The sequence below is a fragment of the Bos indicus x Bos taurus genome, chromosome 18 (genome assembly GCF_003369695.1).
Source record: "Bos indicus x Bos taurus breed Angus x Brahman F1 hybrid chromosome 18, Bos_hybrid_MaternalHap_v2.0, whole genome shotgun sequence".
Classification (NCBI taxonomy): domain Eukaryota; kingdom Metazoa; phylum Chordata; class Mammalia; order Artiodactyla; family Bovidae; genus Bos; species Bos indicus x Bos taurus.
Genome location: NC_040093.1, coordinates 40736570 through 40758514, shown reverse-complemented (window position 1 = coordinate 40758514; position 21945 = coordinate 40736570). Strand labels below are relative to the sequence as shown.

Genomic DNA, 21945 nt, shown 5'->3' with positions numbered 1-21945 from the left:
GTCCCAGGAGGACTTGGGACTGGATCAGAGCTGCTGAGCACTCAGGGGGCCTTGATTGTGACTGTCAGAGTAGGGGGCCTGGGGCATGTAGGGGGTGGGGTGTTCCATGTCAGGGGAGGGGCCGGTGGCCTGCAGGTTTGGGGGCTGCACAGGGTCCCTGAGCCCTCCCTGACCTCATCATTCCTGCTGGCCCCTTTTCAGCCTCAAGGAATGTCAGCTGGAGCCCCTGAGCCTCTCCTACCTCTGCAAGTCTCTGGAGAAGTGCCCAGGGCCCCTGGAAGTCCAGTAAGTACTGAGGACACAGCCCAGGGCCACAGCATGGGCACCTGCCCAGTGGCCTGGGGTGTGGGTGGCCTGGTTAGAGGCCAGGTGAGTCCTTCCTGGTCCCTTCCTGCCAGACCCCGCAGCCCGACCTCAGGGGAGTTCCTGGAGGCTCGGTGCCTCCCAGTGGCCCCAGCTTCAGGCACCTCACCCCTCCCCCCGAGAGAGGCTGTGCCAGGCCTGGGGCTTCATCTCCCGTCTGCTCAACTCAGGGCACCTGGGAGCCCCAGTCTGCCCCCACCCCACCCTGGGAGCCCCACCCTGGCTCCCACCTGGGCCTGCCTCTGTGGCTGGAACCTGTCACTCTGAAGGCTCCTCCTCAGGGGACCCCGTCCACCCCGGATACCAGCTAACCCCAGAATACCTGGGTCTGTGACCAGAGGCTGGGCTTAGAATCAGGAGTCCTGGCTCAGCCACCGACCATCTGGATGACTTAAGGCAAACAAATGGCTTTAACCCTTTGGTTCTCAGCTTTGTCATCTGCAAAGTGGTCAGTCAGACTTTTCCTGCCCTCATCATCATTGCTGTCATTTTCTTATAATAATTACCATAAAATAAAGAAACCCAAGACAAACCTGCCTCACCTAAATAACCCCTTCCCTTTTCAACTCAGCATCGTTGTTTGTCCTGGTGGCCCTCTCCATTTGTGTATACAGCTTTTTCCTGTTTGAAGTCACAGGCCAGCTACATTCTGCAGTTTCACTTTACATTGCCCTGTATGTTCTTTTCCATTTTGCTAGGTTTTTTATTTTCCCTTGCGTTCTGGCTCCCATTTCCAATGCCCTTCTGGCCCTTGCAACAAGCTCATTATCCATTATTATTAACATTATCATTGTTAACAATATCCTTATGTTGACACCAGGGGTGTGTCCTTTCATGCCTCTCTCCTTGTTCAAATACATATGAACACAGAGGACGAGGGAGTGTGATGTTGTTAACAGACACAGGATCTCAACAAGCTCTGCAACAACCTTTTGTCTATCACAGAACACTGTGGCTTTCCTGAAATATCGAGACGTGTGGAACCAATGAATTTTCAAACAAACCATTTATTTTAGAACAGTTGGTGACTTGCTTTATAGAAAAGCTGCAAAGCTAGTCCAGAGTTCCCTCACCCACTCACCCCTGCTTGTTAATATCGTTTATATCATGGTACATGACGTGTATGTTTCAGCATTCCATGTGAGATGTTGTAATGGGTAAAGGTTCTGTTGCTTCAAAAACAACAACAACAGTGTGTAAACCCAGCATTGACCCAAGCAGAGGCCATGGCACTATGTCTGTTGGGTGTCCAGTGGAAAGCCACTGGTGTTTGTGGTCAGACCACCCCTCAATGAAAGCCACTGCCTGTGCCCTGAGCCCCAGGCCCAGTCCTAGGACAGAGGAGGTATAGCTGAGCCTACAGCCTGGGTCCTGACAGGCTCCTCGCTTCCAACTCCAGAACCACAGGCGGCCCCTGCCACTGTTCCCCACAAGCTGGGTTCCCCTCCAGCCAGAAAAGCACATGTTGGGGTGCTCCTGACAACCCCAGCAAGGGGAAAGGGCAGCCTTCAGGGGACCAAGGACAGGGAGAGAGAGAAGAAGGGGAAGCAAGAGGGGAGGAGGCAGAAGGAAAACACTGTCCAAATGCCTCTGGGGGTCAGGTGGTGGCTCCCAACTCCCAGGGAGGGCTGTATGTAAATCCCAGAGTGCTGGGAGATGCTGGTCAACACAGTCCTCCAGCCAGAGCAGAGATCACAGGGTGGGTATCAGGAGTTCCTCCTAAGAGGGCTGGCTTCTGATGAGTTATCTAGACAAGCTATCAGCTGGTTGGTCTGGTTTTGATGGACAATCAGAGACCCGAGCTACCTTGCGTCTCTTCTTTGCTGACCCATTAAATGCCTGAATTGCCACTGGTCTGTTCACTACCTTGAGTTAAGGCAGCATTCTCTTCTTAACAAGTATGTTCCACTGAGTACCAGTTTTCAAGGCCCTCAAAAGAATGATCCTTCTTGTCCATGTCTTTTGGGGAAAAATATACCTACTATAGCCCCTTAGAAATTCACAAGGCACAAAGGCAGATTAAAGGCTCTGAGAAGTCCTGCAGCCGAGAAAGTTAATGTGACTTAACCCAGCATTTTCCAAGCATGTACGACCTTCCTTTTCCTCCAGCCTCAATGATAACTCAAGGACCCAGTATTCAGAGGGGGTGTTTTGGGCAGTCCTGGTATAGAACCCATCTAGCTTTTCCCGATGTCCCCCAGCTCATTCAGATGCTTTGTTTCTCAGATTGTCCTGCGAGGTGCTGAGTGACCAGAGCCTGGAGACCCTGCTGTACCACCTACCGCAGCTCCCCCAGCTAAGCCTGCTGCAGTAAGACTGGTTTCCCCGTTTCCCCGTGCAGAGCTGAGGCTCTTGCATTGGAAAGCCATTCCCTTCTGTCCCTCCATCCTTCTCTTGAGCTGTTTCATAATTTTTCCTGGCACAATTTGGAGCTTAAGTCTGCTTTCAGCTCTTCGCTAATACTTTATCAACCTCGGAGGAGTTATTGGACCCCTCTAAGCCTCAGTTTCCTCATCTGACAAATGGGACTAGTAGTCTTCACCCTCCCTCCAGGGTTGGGATTCAGACAAGACAGTTGCTTTAAAAGCACCTTGAAGAATGGAAAGCCTGTGACAACCGGGCCAATTTACCTCTTCCTACCCACAGAAAGGTCACCTGCTCCTCTAAAGAGACTTTACAGTTGTAGGTCATGTATACATCACACACTTGTTTTGAAAGGTCACCATCTAATTCTGTAAAAGGGGAATTTAAACAGCATTCCCCAAAGTATTTAAAACTCTGTTTTCTAATTTCAGCTCAGACTGCTTAGAATTTAAAAAGGATTTACTTTAAATATTTCTCTAGCAGGGAGCAAAAGCATCTGTAGCTGAGATGGAAAAATACAGCAGAAAATTAAATTGTACCATTAAAAACAGCAACATTAAATACTCCTGCTAAGGATCTCTCAGCCCTGAGACGGTTCTCGTCACACCCAGGATCTTACTTATCCCTGAGTCCTATGGGAGAGGGAGGAGACATGTGACTTCTCAGAGGTGGGCAAGTGTTGGACTGTAGCCTGCCAGGCTCCCCTGTCCATGGAATTCTCCAGGCAAGAATAGTGGAGTGGTTGCCCATTCCTTTCTGTAGGGGATCTTCCCGACCCAGGGTCTCCTGCATTGCAGGCAGATTCTTTACCGTCTGAGCCACCAGGGAAGCCCCAAGTGTGGCAGAGCCCATGTCAAAATACAGAACCCACTATGGTTCCTCCCTGCCAGGAAAGGGGGGGTTCCTTGGGACACATAAGTTGCAGGTTAAAATAAATAAGTAGGAAACCTCAGACCAGAGAGGGGCTTCTCTATGCCCAGGTCACACAGCACCAGTGCCCGACTCTTCATCTGTCTTTGGAATGAGGTGACCAGCCTGACTCACCAGTGCTTAAGCTTTGTATTACTCAGTCCATACTGTTTGTACGCTGCTCTGAAGCACTGTTTGGGGTGCTGGAGACACAACGGAGAGGGAAAAAAAATGACCAGACCTTTGTCTACTTGGAGCTTACCTTGTAGTAGGAGAGGTCAATAAGCAGAGTGAAAGCAAATAAGATGAATTCAGACAGTGATAATGTATTTTTCTAGGTAATATAGTAAAGAGTGATTATTGGAGGTGATTTAGACAATGGCGAGAGTGGTCAGGGACCACCTCTAAGGAGGGACACTGGGGTATGGCCAGAGGGAGGAGAGGGATCCAGCCTTGTGCAAAGCAGGGAACAGCATGCCAAGGAGATGGAACAGCATGCATGAGGCCCTGAGGCAGGGTGGAGCTTTGAGTGTTCAAGGAACAGGCAGAAGGCCAGTGTGGCCAGAGCATAGTGGCCAGCAGAGTTGTAGGAGAGAAGGTAGAGAAACAAGCCTGGGCCCGGTCACACAGGGCCTGGTAGCCATGGGGAGGAGTTTGGGATTTTGCCCAAGGAGACCTGAAAAGGAGAGGAATGATTTGTGTTTTCAAAAGCTTAGTCTGGCGGCTGGGTGGAGAAGGGATCCCGGGACAAGCATGGAAGTCAGAGCACGGAGGAGCTTTGCAGCCAGAATAAGAGAGGAGGGGGCTGGGAATGGGAAGGGGAGAGGGAAGTATATAGATTCAGGGTGGACCTTGGAGGTGGAACTGACAAGACACGCTGATGGAAGGCTGATAGAGCGAGGCAGATGGAGGCAAGTCACTTTCTCTAAGGCAATGCTTCCCAACTGTGGGTGATTTTGCTCCTTAGGGGACACTCAGGATGGAGACGTTTTTGTTGTCTTTGGTGGAGGGGGTGGGAGGTTGTGCTCCTGCTGGCATCTAGGGAGTTGTTCAGTCGCTTGGTCACGTCTGACTCTGTGACCCCATGGACTGCTGCATGCCAGGCTTCCCCGTCCTTCACTATCTCCCAGAGTCTGCTCAAACTCATGTCCACTGAGTCAATGATACCATCCAACCATCTCGTCCTCTGTCATCCCCTTCTCCTCCTGCCCTCAATCTTTCCTGGCATCTAGTGAGTAAGGTCTGGGATGCTGTTAAACTTCCTACCGGACAGCCCCCAATGCCAAAGAATCATCTTGGTAGTGCTGACCTTGAGAAACTCTTATGGCTTGCATCTTCCCGCTCCCTGTCAGCAAGGGCTCACCTGTTAGTCCTTGGGATAAAAGCAGTATAATAATAACAACACAACACGCATGGGGTATTGTGTTAGGCAGTGCACAAGCTTAATGTTTCAGTACTCACAACACCCTAGAGGAAGGTATGTCATAAGTAGTCCGTGTTTTTCAGATAAGGAAACTGAGGCTCAGAGAGGTTAAATGACTTGTCCAAGGACACACAGCCTACAAGCAGGACTAGAGCCAAACCTAAGCCCAGTTGACCCCAAGCTCCTATTTTTCCCTCCTGAGTCGCTGCCTCCTTCCTTATTGCCTGGCTCACCTGCTAGCGCCCCCCATCCTTTGTGTCCAGGTTTCTTGCCCACCGATCTTGCTTGGCTCCAACTTGCTCACATAGGACCCCACCTCTTTCCCTGTCAGACTGAGCCAGATGCAACTGCCTCCAGAGAGCCCCCTCCTGCTAGCTGACCTCTTCAGCCTGTGCCCACAGGTTCAGAAGGTGGATCTCAGGTGGGCATTGCCCTGGGGCAACCAGAACTCAGCTGGGAGGGTGGTGCTGGAGGTTGTTGGATGTGAAGGGTGGGGGTGAGGGCAGAGGGACCCAAATCAGAGATTCAGCTGCTCAAGAAGGGGAACCTGCCCCCTGGGGGCATCCTGAAGCTGTGGTCGAAGGTGGCTGACGAAGGTGCTGTCTGTTCCAGGTCCCTGCGTCATTTGACCCTGCATCTCAGGTCTAGTGAGGAGCAGGAAGACAGGTGCTGTTGGTAAGTCCCCCGGAACCGGGCCCTGGTATGATAGGGGATTATCGGGGACAGACAGACAGTTCTCGTATGTCCAGAGCAGAGGACAGACTGAGAGGGCCAGGCACTGTCGTGGGCAAATGAGGAGTCCACAGCAGACTGGATTAGAGCTCAAGGACTGCTCCGAGGAAAAGGACTCCACTCCACTCCTGCCCCCAGGCTTTAACAGCCCCGGAACTTCCCCTGGTGGTCTAGTGGCTAAGACTCTGCACTTCGCTTGCAGTGGGGTATGGGTTTGATCACTGGTCAGAGAACTAAGATCTGGCATGCCATGTGGCATGGTCAAAAATAAATAAATAAAATCTTAAAAAAAAAAAAAAAAATCCCAGCCTCACCAGGATCTGGCACCCTGGGCAGGTTCCTTAAGCTCTCCGATCCTCAGCTTCCACTGAGAGAAGGGAGCTGGTGATGGCAGATGGTAGACTGCAGGCTGTTGGCAAAGATGATACAAGGCAACATATAAAACACAAGCGGCACTCACGGTTACGAAAGCCCCCTCCCCTGACTCCTGGACCAATGCTTTGTGGTTGTCTCGGTGACCGGGGGCAGGCATTGCACAGGAGGCAGGATGATGGGCTGAGGGGGCAACCTTTAAACGCACAGATGACATTTCTGGTAGCTACCCGATGCCACCGGCTCACCAAGTGACCATGGACCAGACCTTTCTCCTCTGTGTCTCAGCCTTCTCAGCTGTGAAATAACAATACATGAAGAGCTGATATTTGTTGAGCATCTGCAGGACACCATTCTGAGAGCCTCATGCACATTACATCCTAGAAGCCTCTCAGCTGTGGTCACGCCACAGGTTGGGGTGCAGCTAGGACTTGAATCCAAGCAGTGCTACAGCGCTCCTAGCCCAGGGGTGAACAAATGTGCTCTGTAAAGGGTTAGATCAGAAGTTTGAAAGCAGCACAGACAATATATAAACAATGGCATGTCTGTGTGCCAGTAAAGTTGGAGTTGTGAATGCTGAGACTTGAATTCATGTAATGTTTACATGTCATGAAATGTTACTCTTCTTTTGACTTTCTTTTTCTCAGCTATTTGAAAATGGATAGACCATTCTTAGCGTGCTGGTCATATAAAACAGGCGGCCTTGGGCGGTAGTTTTTCCAGTTCCTATCCTAACCCAGCACGATGGTGACTTCTAGAATACCTTCATAGTTTCCAAATCTTATTTCCAAAATGTAGGACATAGACCAGGATGGGATGATTTTTAGGAGGTTGAGCTGATAGTAGAGTACTTCAGTTCAGTTCAGTCGCTCAGTCGTGACCCCATGGACTGCAGCACGCCAGGCTTCCCTGTCCATCACCAACTCCCAGAGCTTGCTCAAACTCAAGTCCATCAAGTTGGTGAGGCCATCCAACCATCTCATCCCCTGTTGTCCCCTTCTCCTCCTGTCCTCAATCTTTCCCAGCATCAGGGTCTATTCCAATGAGTCAGTTCTTCATATCAGGTAGCTAAAGTATTGGAGCTTCAGCATCAGTCCTTTGAGTGAATATTCAGAGCTGATTTCCTTTAGGATTGACTGGTTTGATCTGCTTGCAGTCCAAGGGACTCTCAAGAGTCTTCTCCACCACAATTCAAAAGCATCAATTCTCCCACGCTCAGCTTTCTATATAGTCCAACTCTCACATCCATACTTGACTACTGGTTCACTTTCATCAGATTCTTCCTTTTTCAAAATTTCTGTGTTTGATTAAGGCCCTGGTGGCTCAGACAGTAAAGAATCTGCCTGCAATGCAGGAGATTCCTGGGTTAGATCCCTGGGTCGGGAAGATCCCCTGGAGAAGAGAGTGGCTACCCACTCCAGTATTCTTGCCTGGAGAATTCCATGGACAGAGGAGCCTGGGGGCTACAGTCCATGGGGTCACAAAGAGTCAGACATGACTGAAGCACCAAGCACGCACAAGGCCAAGAGGAAGTGTCAGTTGCCTCTTAGCATGTCTGTAACACCTCTTCACGTCTGCTAAGCTGTAGGAGGAGAGCCCTCAGCAGGTGCCAATATCTGGCTTGAATATAATGATGATATTTTGTCCTCATTTCCTGCATCCTTATCCTTACGGTCTGTTTAGGGCAGGAAATGCTAGTTTTCTATTGGAGTAAGTGATACAAGGTTTTCTTTTCTGGTAAGTGCATTAAATAAAAAGAATGAGCTGATTTAAAAATAAGAAATAAATAATAGTATAATAAGGAATTTGGGACTGAAAAAAATGGAAAGTAACTGATAAAAATTTGAGTTACTGGTTTTAGGTACTTTATCATTCTAAGTTTATTTTTTAAGTTGCTAGCTGGCCATAAGCTATTCATTTACCTTGTTGTTGTGTGGTATCCGTGTAAGCCTCTCAAAGACAGACTTTACTATTACTTTGATTCCAGTATGAATAATCCTCCGCATAAGGAGACATCACTCTGGGTCTCCTCCACTCCACCCCCATGTCTGCTCATTAAAGTGACCCTAAGAGCTATAGTTCACCTTGACTGAATCAGAATCACCCTGGAGAGCCTTGTTCCAGAGGCTGCTTGTTCAGCGGGTCTGGGTTGTGTTCCCAGCATGTGCCTCTCACCATGCTCCCAAAGGAGTGCTATTGGGGCTGGTCAGGGACCCCACTTTGAGAACCATCCCCTCAAAGAGGAAACATATGTGGGATCTGCTGGGCGGGGCAGGTGGTACGGGTGGGTGCTGGATGTTTCTAGAGAGTCCAAGCTTGAGTGAAGCCCCGCTGGAGCTTCGAAGCTATACCCAGCTTAGGGACTCCATCTCCCTTCCTGCAGCAGGTTCACTGACTGCGGCCTCCGCCAGGAGCACGTGGAGCCGCTGTGCGGGTTGCTGAGCAAGTGTGAAGACCTCCACCAGCTGGAGTAAGTTGGAGCATGTTCTGCGTGGCACCTGAAGGATGTGTGTGTGTGTTTGTGTGTACACACCCATGCATGCTCTCAGGACCACCTAACAGAGGAGAGGATGCCTGGGACTCAGTCACATCTGTAAAGTTTCTGTCCCCATCTTATCCCTCCCATCCTCCACTGCTACCATGTAGAGCTAGTTCAGGGTGTACCCCTGATCAATTTAGGGGAGCCCTTTGCAAAGGACTGGGCCTCCCTGGTGGCTCAGATGGTTAAGAATCCACCTGCAATGCAAGAGACTTCGGTTCGATCCCTGGGTCCGGAAGATCCCCTAGAGAAGGGAATGGCCACCCACTCCAGTATTCTTGCCTGGAGAATCCCACGGACAGAGGAGCCTGGAGGGCTGCAGTCCACAGGGTCGCAAAGAGTCAAACACAACTGAGACTAACACTTTTAGTTACTTTCACTTCACAAAGGGCCACAGGAGCCCCTTGGCCTCTTGTTATTCAAGGCATTGGGGCTCTGCTGGCTGGTGGAGCCTGAAATGAAGGGTCCGTTGACGTGCTGAGCAGGTGGTTAAGAATAGCCAATGCCTCTGCTTGCGGAGGGCCCGGAGCCAGCCAGCGTAGGGATGTGTGCCCGGGCTCTCAGGCTGATGAGAAGTGGTATCAGTGTGGCCTGTCTTGGGTGCCTGAATAGCGCAGCCCTGCATGGGTAGGGAAAAAAGAGCTTTGAGCACTTTTTCCACTATTCTAAGTGCTTTACATATCCTTTTTATCCTCCTTCTCAACAACCCTGGATATCATAGATGAGCGGACTGAGAGAGTTTAAAGATCTGTGTTAAGTCACGCACTTAGTTCAATGCAGAGCCTTTACTCAGAACTGTTAGAACTCCAGCTTAGGACAAGCAGAACATACAGAGAGCTATCCACCAAAAAAACCCCACAATTTCAATTCCTTGTGGTGTGGCCAAGGAGAGAAATGTGGCTGATGAAAATCATGGATTTTAAAGAAAGATGAATAAGCAAAGATGTCTTTTGAGTTTTTCAGTTTTTTCATTCTAGAGGGAACTTTCTCATATTCTAAAAATTATTTCAATAAGTGGCTTCCTGAGACAGATTTTTTCGTTTTCAAAGTGTCTCAGGAAAAGATGGAAATAAATGAGCCTCAAAAGTCTTATCATCAGGGGCAAAATGAGTTCAAAATTGCAGGGTAAAAATCAGATATTCCCAGGCACACTGATTATTTTGTTCCTGAAACTGTAGCTAAAACCATAGGATGCTACAAATGAAGGGAAATAGTCTTCAAGTGCAGTTTCTGATATTGCATTCCCAAATCAAAAGCAGAAATATTTTGGGTAAATGCATCCTCCAAATGTCTGTCTTTTTCCTGAATTTACTCTGGTTCAAAAATGACGGCTCCCAACAGGTAGAGGCCGAGTGCACAGTAAAAAGATAATTGCTTTTTCTCTAATTGCTGAAAGCCTGCTGGAGTCCCAGGAGTGGTCACCAGATACTGAAGGGGAAGATGAGGACTGGTTAACTGTGGTGCTGGTGAGGGGATGGGGGTGCTCGTGCTAGTGCTGATGGAGGTGACGGGGATGCAGGCAGGGATGCCAAGTAGTAGGGATGGAATGGTGCTGGTGGTGATGATGGTGCTGTTGGAACAGAAGTTGCGCACAGTGGTGGAGGTGATGGTGGAGGTGGTGACGGTGCGGGGCGGGTAGAGTAGCAGTGATGCTCACTGAAGAGCAGGCACGTCAGATCACCAACCACCTCCTCCTCGTACCTCTTGCAGCCTCTCAGCAAACCTGCTGGGTGATGATGGGCTCAGGTGCCTCCTGGAATGTCTCCCCAAGGTGCCCATCTCCGGTTCGCTTGAGTAAGTGATGAGCAGCCCCGAGGACAACTAGGAGGAAGACTCCCCAGGGCCCAGAATGTTAGTGGGCTTCTTTTCAGGCACCCCTGAAGAACTCCAGGGGACAAGGGCTGGGGAGGGGGTGATCTTTACCTTGATTCCCCCCACCCACCCACCTTGGGTCCTTTCGTCCTTCCTTCATTGCCCACTATTGGCAGAGCTCTCACCAAACACCCACAAGAGACTGTGACTAGTGTTCGGTGGCCCAAGTTGACTCCAGGCAGGGAGCAATAATTCATCCCCAATCAGCTGCAGAAATCTCAGTTGTCCTGGCTCTTGGTCCGTCCATCCTGTCCCTGAAGCTCCTCTGACCAGAGTTAGGGGACACAGATTTGGAGATGTTGCCACAGCAGGGAGGGCCCCTGGGGACTCATCTTCAGTCACTCAGTCTCCCCAGTGACCTGCGAGACTGACGTCCAGACCCAGGATACAGCCCGTTGCTAGGCAACTAAGCTTTGCACTCTGGGCATCCCTGGCCCCCATGGAGCTGGAGCTGGCAGCCTGGCCTTATCACTGCCCTCACCCCTGGTCTCAGACCACAGGGGCAGCAGTGGGGGCGACTCTCAAAGATTTCAGAGTATGCTGCCTGGCCTGCCAGGGTGGCGATAGCGTCCCTCTGGCTTATCTCTGGACCTCGGTGTCTCCACCTTGAGGATGGAGACTTGGGCACTGAGGACTCCCTTCTAGGAGATGACAGCTGGAGTGGAGGAGGTGAGGACCTGGGCAGGGCTCCACTGAGGTCTTGCCTCACCCCTTATCCTGAACCTCTTTTCTCTTCTAGTCTAAGCCACAACAGTATGTCTCAGGAAAGCGTCTTGTGCCTGGTGGAGGCGCTCCCCTCCTGTCCACGTCTCCGGGAGGCCTCAGTGAAGTAAGGAAACATTGGTGCTACTTGCTGATGATGGGGAAGCAAGACTCACATGCTCAGTGGCCCTCTGTCTGTGTGACTTAGGGCAACTGAGCCTCTCTGAGTCTCCGAGTTCACTGATTGTGGGATCACAGTTTCCATCTTCTGAGGCCCATGTGTGCACGCATGGGGCCCAGGGAGGCCACCGGGTGGGGAAACGCCAGATTTAGCATCCTCGAAGGAGGAGGTGGGGGTCTCCTCTGGTCAGCAAGGGTCTCTGCCGTGGCTTCCACCCTCCCGTGCCCCTGTGGACCCAGCCCCCATCCCTCCCTGTGCCCCCTGGCACCTGGGTCCTAGGGACGCTGGCAAGGCTGGGCCTTGGGCTTCCATACACCCTTCTCTCTGCAGCCTGGGCTCCAAGCAGAGCTTCTGGATTCACTTCTCCCGACAGGAAGAGACTGGGAAGACACTGAGGTAATTTGTGGTCTGGGGTGACGGGAAAGGCAGGGGAACCAGGGATAGGCAGATGACCCTGTGGTGGCCTCCATGCCTCCTTCCTCCCAGGGTCCCCTCCTCCTCCACACACCCTGCCTGGAGCTACCACCTGGGTTTGTCTCTCCTACACCTGCCCCCAGTCTCCCCATACCTTCAGCCCCTGGACCAGGCCTTCGAGTGGTGTTTGTGCGCCTTAGCCACAGCCTAACTGAGTCTGGAGGCTTCTGAGTTAAACAACCAGACTCTGGACCCTCTTGGGGTAGATCTCAGCAAAGAATCCACCTGCCAATGCAGGAGACGCAGCTTTGATCCCTGGGTCAGGAAGATCCCCTGGAGAGGGGAGTGGCAACCCCCTCCAGTGTTCTTGCCTGGAGGATCCCCGTGGACAAGGAGCCTGGCGGACTATAGTTTATGGTGTTGCAAAGAGTCAGACATGAGTTAGCGACTAACACTTTCCCTTCTTCCACTCTACCACTTAATAGCTGTGTGACCGTGGACCAGTGACTTGACTGCTCTGTGTTTCAATTCCTCACCTGTAAAATGAGGGTTGTTGTGAGGATTAAATGAGTAAATGTGTTTCAAGTGCCTGGAAACGACCTGCCTTATTTGAGTGCTGTATCAGTGATTTTTTATTTAATCCCCCTCTGGTAGCCTCAGGCTCTGTCTTGCTCAGCCTTGGGTGAGTTTCTCTACATGTCTTGCTTCACCTGTGATCGTGGCCTCTGCATTGGTCCCCTGCCTCTGACCAGGCCTCCTCCAATCCCCCCGCAGCCCCCAGAGGGACTTTCCCAGCATGCACGTCTGACCGTGGTACTCCACTGCTCTGAGCCCTGCAGTAGCTCCCAAGTGCCCTGAGGATAAAGTTCAAATCCTTAGCCTGGTCTTCGCAGAGGCTGATCTGGTTGCCACTTCCTGCCGTGTTCTCTCTCACTTCTCCCACCCCTCTACACACACCACCCTCACACCAAATATATACATACCACACACAGACACACACACACGTACGCAGCATAATACATCACACTCATGCACACACACCAGACATATCCCCTGTACACACCACACATAACAGGCACACATCACACACACCACTCATATACCGCATGTGTGCACACAGATTCAGCCACAAGGGATCTTTGTTCACCAAGCACGCACTGCCTGATGAAGCATCCCTGCTTCTGGGCACTCAGCCTGGCATTCTCTTCCCTGCCTTTTCTGAGATCAAATTCTCCCAATGCTGTATGACCCAGCTCACATGTCAGCCCTTCCTGGACGCCTCCGGTGGCCCCTGTCCTGTGAGAGGGAGTGGCCCTTTTGTGCTATGCTGGGCTCTCTTTTCAGCCCGTCTGTGAGACAGTGCTCCGGGGCCTGTCTGCCAGCCGCACGGGCCGGGCCCTGGGAGGACAGGGCCATAGCAAGAATCCCAGCCCCACCCCCACCCTCCACACCCAAGGGAGCCTGGAGTAGGGTGGGCCTGGAGACTAGAGAAGTGGTTACAGGTTTAGGGGCTGGAGTCAGGCTGACTTGGATTGAAACCCAAATCTGTCGCTGCTTTTTTCCAACTGTGCGTCCTTGGGTCGGTCAGTCTCTTTGCCTGTAGGTGATGCTATTGGGGTTCAGTGAGATGCCACACATAAGGCAGGCATGCCTGCTTGCTCATGGGGTGCACCCAGAGGCTGGGCCAGGGCCGGCCTTAGAGTCAGGGCTCAGTGAGTGATGACTCTAGCACTTTCTTGGGCGGTGTTCTCTCCAAAGAGAAGCTCCCAGAGCACAGGTTGCACTTGGGCCTTTTTTCAGGTCCTGGTCCAGGCCTTTGCACCCAGTGGGGGCTCCCCCATGGGTCCTGGGGGAGGCTGGGGGACAGCAGGACTGTAGTCCCGACAGGCTTTGCCCAAGCTCTGCCCCTTGCCCTCTGCCCTCAGGCTGAGCGAGTGCCACTTCAAGCCAGAGCACATGCCCAGACTGGCCGCCAGCCTGAGCCAGGCCCTGCAGCTGACGGAGCTCACGTGAGTGACTGGGCCCAGCCCGTGGGGGCAGCTGAGGGGTAGGGGCTCCCTTCCAGAATGACCTCTGTCCACAGGCTGACCTGGTGTTTCCCGGGCCTGGAGCAGCTGACTGTCCTCCTGGGTCTGCTAACGTGGCCAACGGGGGTGCTCACTCTCAGGTACTGCCTGCCCGTGACTCTGGGAGGGGACTGTGGTAGGAATGGAGGGCAGAAGTGGGCTCTGAAGAAGAGTTTCCCCCAAGGTCACAGTCTTAGCCATTTCCTGCATCCAGAACCCTGCCATCTGGATGCAGAGGCCCCCCCACCCCATTAGTCCCAGAAACCCCTTCAGGTGCAGAAAAGCTCCCCCACCCCTGCCCAAGGCAGGACCTGTACTTGAGGACTTCAGAAAAAAAGGAGACTTAAAAGCACACCCGGGGACTTCCCGTACTTCCTCTGCAGGGGCACAGGTGTGATCCCTGGTTAGGATACTAAGATCCGCATACCCCACCACATGGCCATAAAAATAAAAGACACTCAGCCAAGGTCAGAAATAACATGTAACAAATATGTTCACTCTGATCTTTTGAAAACTTTCAGAAAAACAGAGAAGATTCCAGAAAGTAGAAAAGCAATTTTGAAAACTCCTCATCACCTAGGTTTGACAGTTCATGTTTTTCCATATTTGCTTTGTATTTTTTAACTAAGATAAATTATTGATCTCATAAACTATCACGCCAAAGAGTTCACCTCAAGTCTTTAAAAAATAAGGACATTATTTACATAACCACAGTTGAATTAGGACCCCTACAAAAATGAGTAACAAGTCCTTAGTGTCGGGTATTAGCCAAGCCAGCCTGAAATTTCCCACTGCCCCGATATGGGACAGCTGGCTCTTTGGATCCAGGATCCCATCAAGGTCCACATTTTTGTGACAAAGAGGTGACAGCTCTTTGGACTTTTTTAATGGGTGATCTGTACTTGGGGACTTCAGGAAAAAAAGGAAACTTCGACACCCAGGCACTTCCCTGGTGGTCTGGTTTTGTTGAGAAAACTGGTCCCCTGGGACACTTTCTGGCTCTGTCTGGTGCTTCTTGTGAGGTCAGTGAGTTTGTTCCTCTTAACCCCTGACTTTCCTAGAACTGGAAAGGCTCCGTGAGATTCAGTTACATATATGTGTCCCAAAATACCTACTTGGCGGCCAAGGCTGTGCACTTCCCAGCGCCGCCTCTGATGAGACACATGAAGTCTGGTTGTTCCCCAGCATGACATTTTTTAAAATCCTGGTAGAATACACATAACAAAGCTTACCATCTTAACCATTTGTAAGTGGACAGTTCAGTAGTGTTAAGTAACATTCACGTTGTACAACCGAAACACTTCATGAAAACGGAAACTCACTGCCCGTTAAGGCCCCCACCGTGCCTCCTCCCCCAACCCCTAGCAACCACCTTTCTACTCTCTGTTTCTATGGATCCGACCCCTCTCGGACTTAACCAAGTGGAGTCATACAGTATTTGTCTTTTTGTGATGGGTCTGTTTCATTTAGCACAATATCCTCAGGGTTCATCTTTATTGTACCTTCTTATAGAATCCCCTTTCTATTTAAGGCTGAATAATACTCCACCATGTATATAAGCCACATTCATTTACCCATTCATTCTTCACCCATTCATCCATCCGTGGCCATTTGGGTTGCCTCCACCTTTTGGCTGTTGTGAATAAGCTGCTCTGATGTATCTGTGCACGTATCTCTTTGCATCTCTGCTTTCAGTTCTTTGGGGTATATACCCAGAAGCACTGAATCACCCCAAATAATATTTTTACTTAAAACTTGCCTTACTCTAAAAATAATATGTACTCCTCGTAGAAGTTTGTGGAAAATCCAGAAGAACATAAGAAAATAGTACTTTGAAAAAAAAATTCAACATAACTTTAAAAGCAGCAATATTTTAAATAACTCTCTTTTTTCCTTCTTCTAAATTAATCTGTGCACATTGTACGAAGTTCAGAAAATATTGACAACTACAAAAGAAAACCATCCAGGAGAATTCTGCAATTGATACCATCACCATTAACATTTAATATATTTTTCTCATAGCTCTATCTCCCTCTTCCTCACCATATGTGTTTCTATATATATTTTCCCTTTTTGGAAATACAAAATTGGGATCATGTCTTATATATAGTCTAATTTCCTTATCTTTGCAACGTGATGTTATATAGACTTTTTCTAAACCTAAAAGTACTATTTAAAAAAAAAATTTCTCTTTGAATGATTGGAACAAGGATGTTAATTTTCTGTTTTATGCTTATGCCTAATTTTTAAATTTATTTTATTGTTATTCAGCAAAACCCAAAAAGCCTCTAGCCGCAACCCTCCAACCCTCTCCTCCCCTCCCACACTAACCTTGGGGGAACCTTTGCCCCACAAGGGACACCTCTGTGTCCACCTCTATGACTTCCCTGGTAGTTCAGATGGTAAAGAATCTGCCTGCAGTGCAGGAGACCTGGGTTCGATCCCTGTCTCGGGAAGATTTCCTGGAGAAGGGAATGGCAACTCACTCCAGTATTCTGGACTGGAGAATCCCATGGACAGAGGAGCCTGGCGGGCTACAGTGCATGGGGTTGCAGAGTCAGACAGGACTGAGCAACTGTCACCATCACCTCTCTGACAGGGTGGAAGAGCCATGGGTGGGCAGAGTCGGGGTGCTCACGCTGCTGGAAGTCTGTGCCCAGGCCTCAGGCAACATCACTGGAATAAGGTAAGTTCAGGAAGGAGGCCCCTGAGGTTCTTTCATCTTTTCATGACCACTGGGATCATCCCTTATGTAGCCATTGGTCTCTTGTCCTCTGGTGTCATAGCTGGGTCCCTAGTGGGTTCTCTGGGTCCCCAAGATGGCAGGAGCTCCTGGGACCTATGTGAGGGGCTACACATATTCCCAGATGGCTCAGCAGTAAAGAATCTGCCTGCCAATGCAGGAGACTTGGTTTCAATCCCTGGGTTGAGAAGATTCCCCTGGAGAAGGAGATGGCAACCCACTGGACTATTCTTGCCTGAAGAATCCCATAGACAGAGGAGCGTGATGGGCTACAGTCATGGGATCACAAAAGAGTTGGACACAACTTAGCGACTAAACAACACCACCACACATACTTGCTGGGACTTGTGCAGTATTTAGGCAGCAGTGCTGGAGAGAGGAAGGTAGCCCTAGATCCAAGACAATGAGCTGTTAGGTCCCAGATGGACACTGCTGGGAGTCCATGCTGGTTGTCTGGAAGTGGCCCCTGGTGACAGCAACGAACACCATGGCTCTATGACCAGAGGCACCAGAATCCCATGGATTAGCCAAGAGCAAAGGCTTTGGTGTCTCGTTGGCCTATGTCTGGATCCCCACTGGGTCTGGGAGCTGTCGGCTGAGTGGCCCAGTCCCAGCACAGCCTACAGGGGAAGCTCCCGTGGACCTCATGCTGACCACCCCTTCCCTCCTCAGCATCTCCGAGACCCAGAAACAGCTCTGTATCCAGCTGGAATTTCCCCATCAGGAGAACCCAGAAGCCGTGGCCCTCAGGTGGGACCCAGTACCTGGGACCCCAAGAAAGAGGTTGAATGGTGATGGGGAGGGAGAGGAGGGACAATGCTGCTTCTTACCAATATTTCTCATACCCCTACTCAGAATTCTTTGATGCCTAAAGTCTCTCCGTGGCCTATGAGACCTAGCCTGACCTGCCTCTCCATGCTGTCCATCCCCACCCCAAACCCTGGTCTTGGCTCCAGCCATCCCCGCTAGCTTTCAGTCCTCAAACACCACCTTTCTCCCTTTGATCTCAGGGCCTTTGCACAGGCTGTTCCCCCCAACTCAGCATGCTCTCTCCTCTCTTTCCTTCTTCATCCTTCTTCCTCTGGCTAACTCAATCCCATCCTTCAGGTTTCAGCTTGAATGCCACCATCTCAGGGAGGTCCCTGCAACCACCCAGACTTAGTCGAGTCCTCCCTTTATCCACTCTCATAGACGCCTGGGCTCACAGCTCCTCTGATCCATATAGCACATTTATGGAAACTAAAAAGTCACCTCTCTGGGGTGAGTGCAGCCCTGCATGTGTACACTGTGAGGCATAGACCATGCCTGGATCTCAGCCCCGACTCACTTCCTTGGTTGGACCCCCCTTGTGCAGTGAACAACCTGCACAGCCGTGCCGGGCCCCCATATGGACCTCTCCTTCACAGTACTTCCCATGGTCGACCGGCAAATTGTGGGACCTTATTTGATTAGCGTTTATTTACCACCTTCAGACACACTCCTTGTAGGCAGGGACTGAGTCCTCAATACTGACCCAGGTGTTTACAGACAGCTGCTTCCCTCTCCACCTCCAGGCTGGCTCACTGTGACCTGGGAACCCAACAAAACCTCCTCGCCAGGAAGTTGATGGAGACATGTGCCCGGCTGCGGCAGCTCAGGTCAGTACCCTGAAACACTGAGGCCCTGAGTTCTCTGGTCGACCCCAGTGCCTGCTTCAGGCCATAGGTGAGAGGTTGGCCAGGGCAGGATGGGGATGAACAGAGCCTGGGGCCATGCTAACCCCGGCATTCTTGCTTCTCTCGTTGGGCCAGTGGGGGAGAGCCCCAGGGTGTCAGAGGGGAGTCCTGCCCCATTGGGAGCTCCTTGGTGGGGCCTTTCCCCTCGCTTGGCCTCCCCATCCCTATGTTGATCCCTGAAGTGTGTTCAGCCTGAAATCTTCTGGAATATGCTTGGACCTTTTCAGTTTGTCCCAGGTGAACCTCTGCGATGCCAGCTCTCTGCTGCTGCAAAGCCTCCTGCTGTCCCTCTCTGAGCTGAAGAACTTCAGGTATGTGGACAAGACTTTCACTCAGGAACACCTCTTTCATCCCCCACCCCCATACTTCCTGTTCCCTCCAACCCTGGGCTCAAAGGAGCTCCGTGTCCCCCTCCCATGGCCTGGGACTCCACACAGCCCTGGAGATGATGCTCGGGTGCATGGTCATCAACATGGCCACGTGGCGAGGAGCAGTGCCTTGTCTGTGCTCTTTCTTTTTCTTTTATTATTTCAAAGTAATTGCAAACTCAAAGAAAATTTGCAAGAAGACTGAGAAGAAGCCCCGGAGGCCCTTTTCCGAACTTCGCCTTCCATCTTTATTTTCTCACGTTTGCTCTTTTCTTCCTCCCTCCTCACCCCTCCCCTCTCTCCGCCCCGCCTCCACTTTCTTTATCTGAACCATTTGAAAGTAAGTTGCATAATCATGCCTCTTGACCCCTAATATTTCAGTGAATTTCCTAAGAACAAGAACATTCTCTCCCCTAATCCAGTAAAAGTATGAAATTCAGGCAATTTAACATGATACCCTACTGTTACCTAAACTGCAGTTCATATTCCAGTTTTGCCAATTTGTCCCAGTCATGTTTATTGCTTTTTTTTTTTTTTTCAGTCCCAGATTCCATCCAGGGTCACACACTGTGTCATCTCTCTTTAGTCTCCTCCAATTTGGAATGTGTTCTCAGCCCTTTTTTGTGTTTCATGATACTGTCACGACATTTCTACGCCAGTTATTAATGTTTTGTATCAGAACGCCCTTGTGCTTGGGTTTCTCTGCTGTTTCCTCCTGCTTCGGTTCCTGCCTCCGGGGCAGGAATATCACAGAGATGCTGCTGTGTTCGTCTCAGGAACATATCACGTGTGCCACATTGTGAAGCACATGATGTCTGCTTGTCTCCTTACCCGTGATGTTAACTGTGATCGCCTGGTTAAGGCGGGATGTCTGCCAGGTTTCTTCGCTCACAAAGCTACTGTTTTCCCCTTTGTAATTAACCAATTGTCTGGTAGGAAGACACTTGAAGACGATGTAAATATCCGGTTCTCCCTCAAACTTTCACTCACAAATTTTGGCAAGCATTGATCATTCCTGCCTGAATCAAATATCAGTATAATGGTTGCAAAATGGAGCTTTTCTAACTGTCAGTTCTCTTTTAAACCAACTGCATCAGGGGAAGTTCTCCTGTTGGTGCCACTATACCTTTAAACACCCTCTCCAGTACTTGCTATGCTTTTTTGTTGTTTAAGTAAAGATGCAGGGCTCGTGGGAAGTGAGGGTAACTAGCTAGATTTTACACGCTATGCCTGATTATGGCAGACATTGTGAAGTTGCTACTTGAATGACTGTGGTTTAAAGAACTATTCAACTTGTCTATGTTCCTGCCTCCAACCTGTATCTTGACTTAATGATTGCCTGATGGGAGAGGTTTATGGAGGGAAGGTGGGTCCCCTCCCACTGCCCCAGGAACCACTCCCCACCCCTACCTCCCTGCCCTCTGCCACTACCATCAGAGCTCCCAGACCCAGAGCTCCTCTCTGACCTGCTGCCTTTTGACCTCCACCAGGCTGACCTCCAGCTGTGTGAGCTCCAAGGGGCTAGCCCTCCTGACATCTGGTCTGAGCCATTGTCACCTTCTGGAGGAGCTAGAGTGAGTCACGGATTGGAAGGGTCTGGGAACCCAGCTGAGGGAAGGGGTGGAGAGGACAGTTGGGCCTTTGCTAAAGTAGGTGGTGGGACTTCAGACTATTACTTTTTTCCCTGATGAAGGCCAGCAACTCTGAGTGTGGTTTAGGGAAGGCTGAGCACTGCGTTCTTGGTCCCGACTTTATCAGTCACTCAGTGACCTTGAACGAGTAACTGTGCCTCTTTAGACTTGGACTAGACTTAGACTAGAGTAGACCTACAGCCTCATCTGTAAACTGGGGCTCATCAGCTTTCTCTGCCTAGAGTGGTGTTGGGTACAGAGAGAGCTTAGAGGCAGAAGGTATCATTGAATGTGTGTGTGTACGTGTCCCTCATCCCTGGCTTCTTCCTCTGGTACAGCCATCATCCAAAGCACCCTTTCTCAGTTGGGTCAGCTATAACTACACTGCGCCCCTCCTTGGGGACCCCTAAGCCTGACCCTTGGGGCCAGGAATGCCCCCATGGAGCCTGGCTAGGAAGCATGGTCTGGGACCTGCAGACCCAGAGCTTGTCTCCTAGGGGTGACTCAGAGGGTGTGGAGGTGCTGATGAGACAGCTCAGCTCCAGGGGCTGGGCAGGCTTTTCTAACCCATATCTCATGCTTGGTCCCCTCCAGCTTGTCTAACAATCAACTTGGAGACGAGGGCACCAAGGTGTTGTTGGGGGCTCTTGAGGGCAAGTGCAGGCTGAAGAGACTTGAGTAAGTGGTGCTGGTTAATGGGGGTGGGGGCGGGGGTGTTGGGAGCGTGCCTCAAAACTGTTGTATCTCTTATGAACACGATTGTCACTGTCCTCAATGGACCCAGGTGAGCTGAACACCCTCCCTTTTTACTTCCTTACCTGGCTCTTGAGTGTTAACTAAAATACTTGCTCATAAGAAACAGAACACTCACTCAAAGCAACCCAACCCAGAACTATATTAACTCATATCATGGAAAATGACAAGGCAACTGACTTCAGGCTTGGCTGGATCCAGGTTCTGTATTTGTTCCTCTTTTTCTTTCTTTCTCTGTCTCCCCACCTTGACTTCATCCTCAGGCAGTGTTCCTCATCTGTAAAACGGAGATGATTGTGTATCACATCATCTCTACATGGCCCTTAGTATGTGCTCGATATGTGGTTGCTCTGTTTACCAATCAGTAGTCTGGGTCCAGTGTGATTCAGCATAGAACTGCTGCCTGGATGACCTTAATCATTTGTACAGAGAAACAGCATTTGAATTTCCCAGTGCAGTTTTGTTTGTACAGTTATTTTTTAAATACTGTGTGGCTGTCTTGGAGATCACAGGTCATTGCCGAGCACTCGGGGTCCATGTTGGGGACCCAAGCCCACTATGCTAAGTCCTCCTGTGGCCTCCTCTCCTCCAGCCTCAGCCACCTGCCACTGGGCGGCTCCACCCTGGCTGTGCTCACTCAAGGACTAGGCCACATGACACTCCTGCAGAGCCTCCGGTAAGTGACCCCACGGGAGTGAGTGGGGGGCATGCTGCCCAGCTTTGCTGGGACCACCCGTCCAGGGAAGCCCTGGGGCACCTTCCTGAGAAACTCCATGGCTCCTGTCCTCAGGACATTCC

General features: G+C 50.6%; 1 protein-coding gene across 3 annotated transcripts in view; it reads left to right on the top strand.

Moving 5' to 3' along the window:
• Positions 1–21945, top strand: part of NLRC5 (NLR family CARD domain containing 5) — a 93509-nt gene that overhangs the window by 64028 nt on the left and 7536 nt on the right. For 2 of the 3 annotated variants that reach the window (XM_027516489.1, XM_027516487.1), the window contains exons 24-40: positions 202–285; positions 2590–2673; positions 5391–5480; positions 5672–5734; positions 8547–8633; positions 10413–10496; positions 11314–11403; positions 11788–11853; positions 13797–13880; positions 13955–14038; positions 16537–16623; positions 17353–17430; positions 18234–18317; positions 18623–18706; positions 20254–20337; positions 20989–21072; positions 21740–21823. In XM_027516489.1, the coding sequence (XP_027372290.1) occupies positions 202–285; positions 2590–2673; positions 5391–5480; positions 5672–5734; positions 8547–8633; positions 10413–10496; positions 11314–11403; positions 11788–11853; positions 13797–13880; positions 13955–14038; positions 16537–16623; positions 17353–17430; positions 18234–18317; positions 18623–18706; positions 20254–20337; positions 20989–21072; positions 21740–21823 (1401 nt within the window). The remainder of the gene's footprint in view (positions 1–201; positions 286–2589; positions 2674–5390; positions 5481–5671; positions 5735–8546; positions 8634–10412; positions 10497–11313; positions 11404–11787; positions 11854–13796; positions 13881–13954; positions 14039–16536; positions 16624–17352; positions 17431–18233; positions 18318–18622; positions 18707–20253; positions 20338–20988; positions 21073–21739; positions 21824–21945) is intronic. The other variant, XM_027516488.1, reaches the window with a different exon arrangement.